At 37.6% G+C, this 14128-nt stretch overlaps 1 protein-coding gene across 2 annotated transcripts in view; it reads left to right on the top strand.

Moving 5' to 3' along the window:
• LOC102810194 (uncharacterized) overlaps positions 1 to 14128 on the top strand; it is a 148714-nt gene that overhangs the window by 86059 nt on the left and 48527 nt on the right. For both annotated transcript variants that reach the window (XM_085508192.1, XM_085508191.1), the window contains 4 exons: positions 1520 to 1714; positions 1915 to 2003; positions 4928 to 5084; positions 5316 to 5467. In XM_085508192.1, coding sequence (XP_085364318.1) covers positions 1520 to 1714; positions 1915 to 2003; positions 4928 to 5084; positions 5316 to 5467 — 593 coding nt within the window. The remainder of the gene's footprint in view (positions 1 to 1519; positions 1715 to 1914; positions 2004 to 4927; positions 5085 to 5315; positions 5468 to 14128) is intronic.

Here is a 14128-nt window from a genome sequence, read left to right as displayed (position 1 = left end):
TTTTCGATCCATATCTCGGACATGCCTGGACAGATCAAGTTCAAACTTCACATACACATCATACATTATATCATACTTATGCCTGTGCATTTGGGCCAGTCCTTTTAAGGCCAAAAATTCGTCAAAATTGCACATATTCACCATGGGTGAATTTAGTTCACACTTCATGCATACATTGTACATTATGGTATCTTGAATCACGTTTTGTTTTCCAAATCGGGTTTTAACTGAATACAGTTCAGCATCCATATCTCAGGCATGCCTGAACCGATCAAGACCACACTTCACACACATCATACAATGTGTTGTACATATGCAGGTGCATTTCGAATCAGACCACTGAAAGTGGTCTGAGATTTTGGTCATGATCTGCTTTGAATGTATATGTCACTCAAATATAAACGGAATGGGGAAGTGTCATTGACAATGACTTGTTTAACAATCTGATTCATGTTGGCTGAATGGCAGCCATTTTGCTTTGTAATGAATGGTAAGGGAAAGTGAGGTATGGGCGGGGTCGTCTGACAGAATTGTTGTCTTTAACAATTGTTTGATTTAGGTAACTTGGTTATTTCATTCATCAGCATAAAATATTTCCTGTGTCTGATTAAAAAATTGTGAATGAGGGGTATGAATATATTACAAGCTAATATGTAATTTCATACTAATTACCCAATTTTTTAGTTTTTCCATTAATGTCTTAAGAACCACTCAATAGATTTCAATGAAACTCAATATATATATGAGACAGTGTAAAGATCAGATTGCATTTGGGTTAAAATTCACATGATAATTTCTAACTTTTCAGATTTTCTCCTGTTATATATGTTCTTTGGGGTCACATGTTAATAATAACTTTAAATAACCGAATGTATACATGTTTTATACATATCATTATGTATTCAAGATGTGATTCATAGACTGTAAGTTTTCTTTTATATATAGAAATACATGGTGCAATTTTGTTTAAAATTAGTACAAATTATAATGGTACATTCTACAGGCATTTTGTGGTGGTATATGTACTGGGGCACAATACAAAAAAAATAAAAAAAGCATTTTCTCTATTTTACTTCACTGTCTAATTTCTATTTTATTTCTGGATCTGTTGTAGTATCAAGGTGAATGCATAACTTGACTTGATTTTGTACATGGGCTATGTCATGTAATGTTTTATTTATGTTATATTATAGGGGAACTGATACATTGTCTTTTCATGTGCCATACAAAAAATTATATATTTGGTCCTAATTTTCTCACCAAAATTGTGCTCATTATTTTTTAAAGCCAAATATTATTTGCATAGTTATTGTAATTTCGTAATATACTTGCAATAAGGATGGTCAGGTTAATAAAGTTAATATAATATTAAATACATGATTAATTTTATATTGCTTTATATTTTCATTAATTTGCGTCTCAACTAATATTTTGACTAATCCAATGTTTAATATCTTGTTACATTATGGACAAGGTTTTAATTGTTATGCTATGTTTTCATGTTTTTTTCCTCTGACAGCTAACAGAATATCTTTGTGAAGGTGACTTGGGAACATATCTATTATCAAAACGGTGTACAAGTGTGGATCAGATGAAACACTTTGCCATGCAGATCAGTAGTGGATTATATGAATTACATGAGAATGACTTCATCCACCGTGATCTGAGACTGCAGCATGTCTATGTCGGCTCAACTCAAGAGGGCGCTATTCAGGTATCATTACTGCTACTTTTTAACCATGTGAAAGTCACCATGTAGTCAAACTTTATGTCACTTATGAGGATGTGATGTGATAAAATAAAAGTTCTGGTTATTCAAGATGGGTAATTGCACTCTGGAAACAAGGACCAATTGGTTAGATTTTTGTTGCCACATGAACAACAATGACAGAACTAATCACTTTTTATTTGTAGGTTAAGATTGGTAGATTATGCCGTATCAAACAAATACCAGTAGGATGTATGACACATTTCTGTCAAATGGAACAAGATTCCCTACATTGGTGAGTAGTTATTAGTGTGAGTTAATTTTGTGATCAGGGAGTATGAGTAGTCTGTTGAACTAGGGAGTATGAGTAGTCTAGCTGTTGAACTAGGGAGTATGAGTATTCTAGCTATTGAACTAGGGAGTATGAGTAGTCTAGCTGTTGAACTAGGGAGAATGAGTAGTCAAGCTGTTGAACTAGGGAGAATGAGTAGTCTGTTAAACTAGGGAGTATGAGTAGTCTAGCTATTGAACTAGGAAGTATGAGTAGTCTGTTGAACTAGGGAGTATGAGTAGTCTGTTGAACTAGGGAGTATGAGTAGTCTGTTGAACTAGGGAGTATGAGTAGTCTGTTGAACTAGGGATTATGGATATTCTGTTGAACTAGGGAGTATGAGTAGTCTGTTGAAGTAGGGAGTATGAGTAGTCTGTTGAACTAGGGATTATGGGTATTCTGTTGAACTCGGGAGTATGAGTAGTCTGTTGAACTAGGGAGTATGAGTAGTCTGTTGAACTAGGGAGTACGAATAGTATGTTGAACTAGGGAGTATGAGTAGTCTGTTGAACTAGGGAGTATAAGTAGTCTGTTGAACTAGGGAGTATGAGTAGTATGTTGAACGAGGAAGTATGAGTAGTCTGTTGAACTAGGGAGTATGAGTAGTCTGTTGAAATAGGAAGTATGAGTACACTAGTGTAGTCTGTTGAACTAGGGAGTATGAGTAGTCTGTTGAACTAGGGAGTATGAGTAGTCTGTTGAACTAGGAAGTATGAGTAGTCTGTTGAAGTAGGGAGTATGAGTAGTCTGTTGAAGTAGGGAATATGAGTAGTCTGTTGAACTAGGGATTATGGGTATTCTGTTGAACTAGGGAGTATGAGTAGTCTGTTGAACTAGGGAGTATGAGTAGTCTGTTGAACTAGGGAGTATGAGTAGTCTGTTGAACTAGGGAGTATGAGTGGTCTGTTGAACGAGGGAGTATGAGTAGTATGTTGAACTAGGGAGTATGAGTAGTCTGTTGAAGTAGGGAGTATGAGTAGTCTGTTGAAGTAGGGAGTATGAGTAGTCTGTTGAACTAGGGAGTATGAGCAGTCTGTTGAACTAGGGAGTATGAGTAGTCTGTTGAACTAGGGAGTATGAGGAGTGTAGCTGTCGAACTAGGGAGTATGAGTAGTCTGTTGAATCAGGGAGTATGAGTAGTCTGTTGAACTAGGGAGTATGAGTAGTCTGTTGAACTAGGGAGTATGAGCAGTCTGTTGAACTAGGGAGTATGAGTAGTCTGTTGAACTAGGGAGTATGAGGAGTGTAGCTGTCGAACTAGGGAGTATGAGTAGTCTGTTGAACTAGGGAGTATGAGTAGTCTGTTGAACTAGGGATTATGGGTATTCTGTTGAACTAGGGAGTATGAGTAGTCTGTTGAACTAGGGAGTATGAGTAGTCTGTTGAACTAGGGATTATGGGTATTCTGTTGAACTCGGGAGTATGAGTAGTCTGTTGAACTAGGGAGTATGAGTAGTCTGTTGAACTAGGGAGTATAAGTAGTCTGTTGAACTAGGGAGTATGAGTAGTCTGTTGAACTAGGGAGTATGAGTAGTCTGTTGAAGTAGGGAGTATGAGTAGTCTGTTGAACTAGGAAGTATGAGTAGTCTGTTGAACTAGGGAGTATGAGTAGTCTGTTGAACTCGGAAGTATGAGTAGTCTGTTGAAGTAGGGAGTATGAGTAGTCTGTTGAAGTAGGGAATATGAGTAGTCTGTTGAACTAGGGAGTATGAGTAGTCTGTTGAACTAGGGAGTATGAGTAGTCTGTTGAACTAGGGAGTATGAGTAGTCTGTTGAACTAGGGAGTATGAGTAGTCTGTTGAACTAGGGAGTATGAGTAGTCTGTTGAAGTAGGGAGTATGAGTAGTCTGTTGAACTAGGAAGTATGAGTAGTCTGTTGAACTAGGGAGTATGAGTAGTCTGTTGAACTCGGAAGTATGAGTAGTCTGTTGAAGTAGGGAGTATGAGTAGTCTGTTGAAGTAGGGAATATGAGTAGTCTGTTGAACTAGGGATTATGGGTATTCTGTTGAACTAGGGAGTATAGGTAGTCTGTTGAACTAGGGAGTATGAGTAGTCTAGCTGTCGAACTAGGGAGTATGAGTAGTCTGTTGAACTAGGGAGTATGAGTAGTCTGTTGAACTAGGGAGTATGAGTAGTCTGTTGAACTAGGGAGTATGAGTAGTCTAGCTGTCGAACTAGGGAGTATGAGTAGTCTGTTGAACTAGGGAGTATGAGTAGTCTGTTGAACTAGGGAGTATGAGTAGTCTGTTGAACTAGGGAGTATGAGTAGTCTGTTGAACTAGGGAGTATGAGTAGTCTAGCTGTCGAACTAGGGAGTATGAGTAGTCTGTTGAACTAGGGAGTATGAGTAGTCTGTTGAACTAGGAAGTATGAGTAGTCTGTTGAACTAGGGAGTATGAGTAGTCTGTTGAACTAGGGAGTATGAGTAGTCTGTTGAACTAGGAAGTATGAGTATTCTGTTGAAGTAGGGAGTATGAGTAGTCTGTTAAACTAGGTAATTATGGGTAGTCTGTTGAACTGGGGAGTATGAGTAGTCTAGCTGTCGAACTAGGGAGTATGAGTAGTCTGTTGAACTAGGGAATATGAGTAGTCTGTTGAACTAGGGAGTATGAGTAATCTGTTGAACTAGGGGCCATCTGTTGACCCAGGGTACTGTGTGAGTAGTCCACTGAACCAAAAACTAAGCAGTACTAGTCTGTTGATACATGACAACTCATTCACTTCATGATCCATTTAAAGATGGCCAAATGGTGGTCATTTTCAGTACTAAAGATTAATAAAATTCTGTGCATGATAAATATCTGTGCTACATTTTGTATATCAGTATCTCAGAACAAGAAACAATCTTTTTTTTAGTCTGATTTAAATCATGTGGTTTTAATATTAGGTCTGCACCTGAAGTGATTTCTTATGGTGCGTACTCCAAAGCCAGTGATGTCTACAGTTTAGGATGTGTACTATGGCAACTATATCTACATTATGATGCGGCCAAAGAGACACCAATGCTTAGATTGATACCCTACTGTACAGTCACACACAGTAAGGTATATTCAAATTCTCTACTATCAAAAATATCTACAAATTCAATCTAAAAAAAATTATCTGGAACTGTTAAATGGTTTAAATACAACTCATATAGGTTGTACTTGTTTCTATGATTATAATATTAACTCTTGTCATTTGTAACAACATTTGTAGCCTTAGTACTTTCATGTCAGTGAGGGTATGAGTTAAAAATTTATTTCTTATTGCGTGTTAACATTTCTGTGTCTCAGGTCCTAGAAAGTATAAAACAGCGCAAGTTTCCTGGACGACCACCGTCTTGTCCTATGTGGATGTACGCTCTTATACGAAAGTGCTGGTCATTATCACCTCAACATAGACCTGATGTAGCGTCCATTATGAGGGATATTGTCCAGGAATATACGTAAGAATATATAATCTATACATTAACTTGACAGCTGAATCATTATTTTATTCATAAATAAACCATAATTGAATGTATTAATCAACATACAGTATCAAATAGCAGTACTTAAATTAACTGAAGTATAGTGATAATATCAACTTATTTCAGTAATACTATTTTTTGACTCATTGCTATAGTTCGCTAGGTTTCGATAGTGGATGTTTTTTGTTCAGCTTTTATTTCACTTTCTTAGTTTCAAGCAGTACCGTTAAAATCCTGATATAAACTGCATACGTAATAGTAACCGCATCCCCAATTCTGGCTTTCGGGTTAAAGAATTCTTAACAAAAATTGAAAACATGAAAAGTACCTATTACTGACCGCACCCCCAATTCAACAAGACCGTAACGGCATTGTTTCCAATCCTCTTCATTTGTTCTAACAAAGTGCCTAAATATTTACACCTATTTATTGTTCAGCGGTAATAAGATGTCAGACCAGCAGTGCAACTGCTTTTGTTCTGGTAGTGGCAGCAACCTTTGTCAATACTTTACATGAATACATCCGTGTTTCGGAAGTTTTCGACAATGAGCTGTAATCACCGTAAAAGTGTTAAATTCTTTGTCAATGCTCAGTTTATCTTTCGAAAACAACTAATTTCTTGATTTAAAAAAAAACACAATTCGTTTTCCCATGGAAATCGAAGCCAAACAATCGCACTACATCATCGGTAAACCTCTTCCGTATTGTGTTCACCATGAGGTTGCTGAACTGTTATATTTAAATGAGCTATGGTAATTAGAACACGTTGGCACCATCCGGCATTTTGATTGGTTAATTAGCAACTTGACCTATCCGGTCAATAAACAGTCTTGTCTGGATTCAACAAACATGGCGAACATCGTATCGCATCAAACGTTTACATGTGACCGAAATCATTCACATACGATGAAACTAAGTTGAATTTTACTTTTAACAATTCAACGAATTCATTTTTCATGCGTTATTATAATCACTACTGAGTAATAATCACCAATTTCAACACTTCGAAAACAAGTAAGTTATCCACTTGTGAACCGCAGCATGGCCGGATTGCGCTACCGTACAGTGATCTACTAAGCAATGCATTCGTTTTTGTTTTTATTTGAAACTTCTGTTAGGATATACTTCCCGTTAAATAAATGCATATTACATTGAATGTACTGAGTAATTTTTTTGATCATGTGAAGATTATTTGATTGACTGTAATTTTTCAACATTTCGTGATACCTATTTTAGAACCAAAGTAAGGCCTTTCACTCTTCTCTGACGCCCATTCAAGAGATTGTACGGTGTATTGTTTGTTTTGTGCATGTGTTTGCAATATGTACCTAATAAAAACCGCACCCCAAACTTGAGCTTTTGACTTCAATTTTTGAATTGATACATTATATTATAAACCGCGGTTCATATTAGGATTTTAACGGTATTTGTTTACTAGTTTCTTTGTTCTCAACAGTTACTATTTCCTTGTTCTCACATTACTTATATGAAGTACATAATGTTCCTCTCAGTACAGTGTATTGACAAATATCTGGTATATTTTATATAAACAACAACACCCTGGATTCAATTCAAACCATTTTAAATATTTTTAGATCGATGAGCTGTGTGAATGTATGGTCAGAATTAACTAAGCAAGTGGTTTGTGGTTGAAAGCAATATGTTCACTTTGAGATTTACATCAATCTTCGGCTTACTCATCAAATCTTGGGCTTACTCATCAAATCTTGGGCTTACTCATCAAATCTTGGGCTTACTCATCAAATCTTGCGCTTACCCATCAAATCTTGGGCTTACTCATCAAATCTTGGGCTTACCTGTCAAACCTTGGGCTTACTCATCAAGTTTTGGGCTTACCCATCAAATTTTGGGCTTACCTGTCAAATCTTGGTCTTACTCATCAAATTTTGGGCTTACTCATCAAATCTTGGGCTTACCTGTCAAACCTTGGGCTTACTCATCAAGTTTTGGGCTTACACATCAAATTTTGGGCTTACCTGTCAAATCTTGGTCTTACTCATCAAATTTTGGGCTTACTCATCAAATCTTGGGCTTACTCATCAAATCTTGGGCTTACCTGTCAAACCTTGGGCTTACTCATCAAGTTTTGGGCTTACCCATCAAATTTTGGGCTTACCTGTCAAATCTTGGGCTTACTCATCAAGTTTTAGGCTTACCCATCAAATTTTGGGCTTACCTGTCGAATCGTTGACTTACTCATCAAATCTTGGGCTTATCTGTCAAATCTTGGGCTTACCCATCAAATTTTGGGCTTACCTGTCAAATCTTGGGCTTACTCATCAAGTTTTGGGCTTACCCATCAAATTTTGGGCTTACCTGTCAAATCTTGGGCTTACTCATCAAATCTTGGGCTTACCTGTCAAATCTTGGGCTTACTCATCAAATCTTGGGCTTATCTGTCAAATCTTGGGCTTACCTGTCAAATTTAGGGCTTACCTGTCAAATTTAGGGCTTACTCATCAAATCTTGGGCTTACCCATCAAATTTTGGGCTTACCTGTCAAATCTTGGGCTTACTCATCAAATCTTGGGCTTATCTGTCAAATCTTGGGCTTACCTGTCAAATTTAGGGCTTACTCATCAAATCTTGGGCTTATCTGTCAAATTTTACAGTTTACAGTATGTTATTAGCTTGATTTTCAATTAGCAAGGCTAAACATTATGTATGTTATTGAGTAGATCTTTATTGTATTGTATTGTTTACTACATAACTTACCAGAAAGTCTGTGGAAATAATAAATTCCATTTATTACTCGTTAGGCTTAACTACAGAATACAGCCCCGAACGGAAACAATTAGGTAATATACCCGGGTCCACAAAGAACACCCTAGGGTAGCATTCCCTGTAGAAAATTGGTCTCTAATGAGGGTTCACCCTCAAGGCGCTCACGCGCATGAGGGACCAACGGGTGCAGATATTTTTCAGCTCCGCTGCTACGCAGGACAAGAGTGCAGGTTACAGTTTTATGACTGAGATTATCTAGGACTCTAGTGTTCGTGATCGACTCCATTACAGTAAAGGCTTTCCATTATTAGGGGCCCCTTTTTTACCTGTTTTAGTTGAATTGCCGGCTCAGTTTACATTCACCGGATTCTGAATTTTGGCGCGGTGAATTTTCTCGTTTTTTTCCGATCTCATTGTGTTCTTTTTTCCAGACTGCATAATGCCTAAATCGCAAAAAAGCCAAAGAATGTCCCGACACAGCAGTCGAGACGTAAGACATGCTCATCCTGCTTTAAGCAAATGCCTGTTTAGGACCTGCATATGTGTTGCCATTCGTGCCTCGGCTGTGTCAGAGACTCAGGGTCTGCCTAGAGGGGTCTGTGCGATCAATGGGACCCCAGAAACGTAGTTGCAAAGCGAGGCGAGGTGCAAAGCTGAAAGCAAGCAATTAAAAGCTAGGAGAAATTGTGATAAAAAAGGGAAATCCCTAGCCGCAGCTAGCAATGTAATGTCTTGTTCAATGAGTGAATAAATCTCTCCCTAAAATTGTTGGAGATTTGTCGACGATTGAGACAAGACCTTCAAAACCGTTTATCTCTGAGATTCCACTTATTTAAATGAGATTCTTCTCATTCAAAAGAAAATTATTAGAATAATTACTTTTTGTGATAGACATGCACCCTCAACACCATTATTTAGAATACTAGGAATTTTGGATATATTCAAACAACACAAATTACAACTAGCCATATTTGTCTATGATGTTATTTAATAATAACAGGTTACCATACATATTCCGAGATTACTACGCCCCAATTTGTCATTCACATAGTACCAGACAAAATCAAAGAAATGATCTTAAAATCCCCCAAATTAAACATAAAGCAGGAGAGTTCACCATTAAGTATGCAGGAGTAAAACTATGGAATAGCATTCCAACTCGTATTAGAAATATACAATGTAGAATTACTTTTAAAAAGGAATACAAAAAATGCCTACAAGCTAGTTGCACATAATTTCCAACTTAAAAATGTATAAAAAAATAATATTTCATTAAATTGCATTCTTTGCAGGTTGTTTTGACTGTCTCACCACTATTTGTATTTTCTATTTAAGTTAAAGTGAACATAACACCCAGTTAATTTCTTGTAATCTGTGATTCATAGCACAGGGGCTGGACTCGATTAGTTGCTAACCGCAACTATTTTCGACCCCTATTCCATTAGTATATTTTTGTTTATATATATTTTGTGTGTTGTTAAGAATTACTTTTTTTGTTTGTTTAGAATAAACATCTATCTATCTAGCTATCTATCTGCGCATGTCTGCCACGCGTTGCAAGTGCTCCTCAAAAAACACGTTTTTTTGCCTCAAACAGTTAGTAAGTTACTACTATTTTTGTACTATCTTTTTTGTTAATACTTACTACATACGTACGCTTATTTATTTTGATTTTACGGTATAAGTCTACCGTGTTTTAGTTTGATTTTGTTTTTCACATTCAGTTCGCTCGTCGTGGGGCCTTTCCAAGATGACGGCCTCCACGGCGGGTACACGTGTCAACTATTTTGCAGGGTTGACACGTAAACACGGTCTCAAATGTGAGTCGATTGATGGGATTTCAATTGAAACCTATGTTAAAAGTGTTTCCTCTATACTCAAACCTGCTTGTATTATTGCTGCCTCTCGTGCAAACGGAAGTGTCATAATTTTTCTGGATTCGATCAACGCTGTTGAAACTGTTTGCCTACTGGTCTCTCAGTGGGAGACTGCTTCATTCATGTACAACCACTCGTAAAACCCGCCACTAAAGTGATTCTTTCGGGTGTACCACCCTTCATACCCAATCATGTTCTCGAAACTGAATTGTCACGGTATAGCCTTGTCGTGAGTAGTCTGCGTTTAATTCCACTCGGGTGTAAACAACCCGAGTTGAAACATGTTAAATCTTTTCACCGCCAAGTTTATATGCTATGTGATGGTAATAAACTTGACGGTGTTATTAATGTCACATTTGAGGAGAGACAATATAGAATTTACTTGTCTACTGATGAGATCGTGTGCCACAAGTGCTTTAAAAAGGGGCATATTATGCGAAACTGTACAACAACCCAACAGTCAATTTCGGGTGACCCTGTTTGTGGGTATTCCGTGCAAAATAATGATACACACCCCGACCCTGAACCTCTACCTATTGATCACACTGTTGTTGATGAAAATAGCCCCTCCCTTGATAAAACTGTTGACAATAATGAAACTATGGAAACTGAAAATCTACCCGAAAATGTGGATCACGATAATGGTGACACATTAAATGATAATGGTGACAATAACGACAAAAACGAAGAAAATGAAATGAGTGACAAGGTTATAAACGATAATGACATTAATGAAAATGAAAACTTGATAACACACGCTCCTGGTACGAGCAAAACCGATACAAATAATACAATGTCAACTGATAACAAAACAACAAATGTTAATGTAAATGATGAAGAGGTGGTACTAACCCACCCCTTTACTCCCCCTATTTTACCATGGCGCTATTTTAACTCAAACATGCGAGACTATACATGGGTCAATAAAAATACCAATAAAAACATCAACGGGGTGGGTGCATAAACATTTAGCAGGTGAACGGGCGACCTGTGTATCTCCAGATGTACGTGAAGCAAACGCCCCGGAAAAACACTAGCAACATTCAACTCCTTGATGTTTTTATTGGTATTTTTATTGACTAAAATAGCCACACCAGCAGATTGTGAGTTACCATGGGAAAATAAAATGGAGGAATGCCATACAATTTGTCATTGGGCTTCATCAGCTTGAACAGTGCAAGTTTCCTGAAGAAAATAAAAGTCGCTGGAATGATTTAATTTAAGGAATTCAAAGAGCTGGTATCGCTTCAGTGAATCGCGACACCCGCGTACATTCCATGTAACAGCAGAGAAGCTCATGATTAGCATAATATAAAAAGTTAAAACAGTAAAATATGGAGTGTAAATTTTATTATACATGATGAGCAATTAAATTAAACTGTATTGCAATAAAATAACTATTTTATATTTGTGACGTCGGTAGCTGGTGATGGTTGAATACCACGTTTTTTCTTTAAAATTCCTTCTTTTAAGGTGTCGTGCTTTTCGACCACGAAAGTAGGGTCTTTCATTTTTCTGATATGTTTTATTATTTTAGTAGCAACCCGTTGAATGCGCACTTTTTAGTTGCTTGGTAGGTCCGGGGTTTTACGCACCTCATTGACCGAGCGTGCTAGCAACCTTAGATCGGGATAAAAACGAGTGACCACATCAATGATTTTTCTTGAATTGAAAGATTCAACCAAGAAAATGTTTAAAGTTTCGCAGGAAAGCAGTTTTACTTTCTCGCTCGAGACAGAGAGCTCCATGGCTTCTGAAGATAAGGTCCATATTTCAGAACAGTCAGACACAACAGACTCCGCATCATCCCTGTCATCACACAGACCCACAGGGATAGTATGCTTTGTCGTGTCAAATGGGTCACATGACTCTCCTGGTAAAATAGGGGGAGTAAAGGGGTGGGTTAGTACCACCTCTTCATCATTTACATTAACATTTGTTGTTGAACGGTACACCAAATACTGTCCTCATATGTCATATAGAGGGCGCACTCTAATCATTAATCACATAATTGTGGCAAAACTACTACACAGATTTTGCTGCTTGAGTCCTCCGAGAGCCCTGGTACAAAAAATACAAGATCTGCTTATTAACTTTTTATGGCATGGACGTCACTGGGTTAAAAAAGGTACTATCTTCTTACCAGTAAAAGATGGTGGTCAAGGCATAGTTGACTTGAAAACTCGTCTCGACACTTTCCGCTTACAGTTTCTGCAACGGTATTTGTACTCTGACTCTGAACACCCGTCATTTGCCTTCGCCAACTTTTTTCTACAACAAATACAGAACCTAAATTATGACAAACAAATATTTGCCACCAAAATTTCTGATTACAGCAACGTTCTTACTTTCTACCGTGAACTGCTATGTATTTGGTCATCCCTCCCATGGGAGAGAATTGGCGGACCCTCAGACTATCATAGTGTTGCGAATGAACCTCTTTTTTACAACCCTTTGCTACTCCACCAACTGCAAGGAGAGCCTTTGAAAATGCGCCATTTTATGAGCAGTGGTATTACTACTATCGGCCACCTACTGGATAATGGGAAATGGCTCGACATTAACACAATTCACAATCGTGTGTCCATTTATTCTAAACGAGTGCTGGCAATAGCCTTAGACTTAATTATGAGAGCAATACCTGCTGACTGGAAACAATTAGTTACAACCGTCCGCGACACAGGATCACCTGAAAACCGTACCAGATATATTCCTTCAACATCGTATACAGAGATGACGAGAATGATACTATTTTAAGCTACCCTTTTTATAAAATCGAAAATTGTTCACTTTATAGATTCCCAATTTCCTTACAAAATGTTTCCTTGCCCAATCGTACATACTCTGTCTGGCATGATTTGTTAGGTTTTTCTCGCGACATAAATCCTAATTTTGAAAATTGTTATATTTCACCTGTTAATAAAAAAGACGGTGATCTACAATGGCGCATCTTATACGGCGCATACCCTATCGGAGGTTTTTTTACTAAGGTCACACATCAAGGTCACCAATCAATGCCCTTTTTGTGACGAAGTCGATGACCTTATCCATATTTTCCTTGAATGCGGTAGAATTGCGCCACTCCACTATTCGGTCAATCAGATCATCGGACAACTATTAGATATCGACAACAACATTCCAATGTCATGGTTTATTTTTGGCCCCCCAAGACCAAGACGAGTTGACGATACCCATCGTCTGGCTGTCTTCATCATCACCACTGCTAAGACTGCTATCCATGCATCACGCTTCCGCAAACTTGACGATCAAGAAAACACAGACTTCTTAAAATGTTTTCACAACAAGATCAAGAGCCGGCTAATAGGCGAACATGAGTACCATCAAGTCACCAACTCTATCAAACTCTTCAAGATGAAATACTGCATTAATGAAGCCATAGTATCCTTTGATGAGAATGATAATTTACAATTTTTTAATGAAATAACTTAATTTTATTTGTTTATTTTGTCTCTCTATTCTTGGTTTTCGTTCGTTTGTTTCCGTCTACTTGGCTATCACTGTCCACGTATAATTGTTGTATATAAACCTGTTACGTAACCGTCTATGTGTCTATCGTTTTACCTGTTTTTTTGGTTGCTATACTTGTTTCGCTACTTGGTTGTCACTGTGCACTTATAATGTCTTAATTGTTGTATATAAACCTGTTACTTAACTGTGTTTTTGTTTATCTGTTTACTTGTTTTTTTGGTTACTATATTTTTTATTTAGACCTTGAAATGTGTACACAAACGGATGACTGTTATCCCGATGTCACAGGGCAGGGGGGTTCGCTTCCCCCATTGTCCGTGCCATAATGTATTGGCCTGCCCGTGGGGTTTCGAGGTTTTTACTTCTACTGTCCAGTTTTTATCGATTTTTTTTATATACCCGCTAATCAAAAAGGATCTGTCTGTCTGTCTGTCTGTCTGTCTGTCACTCACTCACTCACTCACTCACTCACTCACTCACTCACTCACTCACTCACTCACTCACTCACTCACTCACTCACTCACTC

The sequence above is a fragment of the Saccoglossus kowalevskii genome, chromosome 14 (assembly GCF_978046115.1).
Source record: "Saccoglossus kowalevskii chromosome 14, keSacKowa6.1, whole genome shotgun sequence".
Lineage (NCBI taxonomy): Eukaryota > Metazoa > Hemichordata > Enteropneusta > Harrimaniidae > Saccoglossus > Saccoglossus kowalevskii.
Note: the sequence above shows the minus strand (reverse complement) of the source record. Positions and strands in the feature narration are given on the sequence as shown.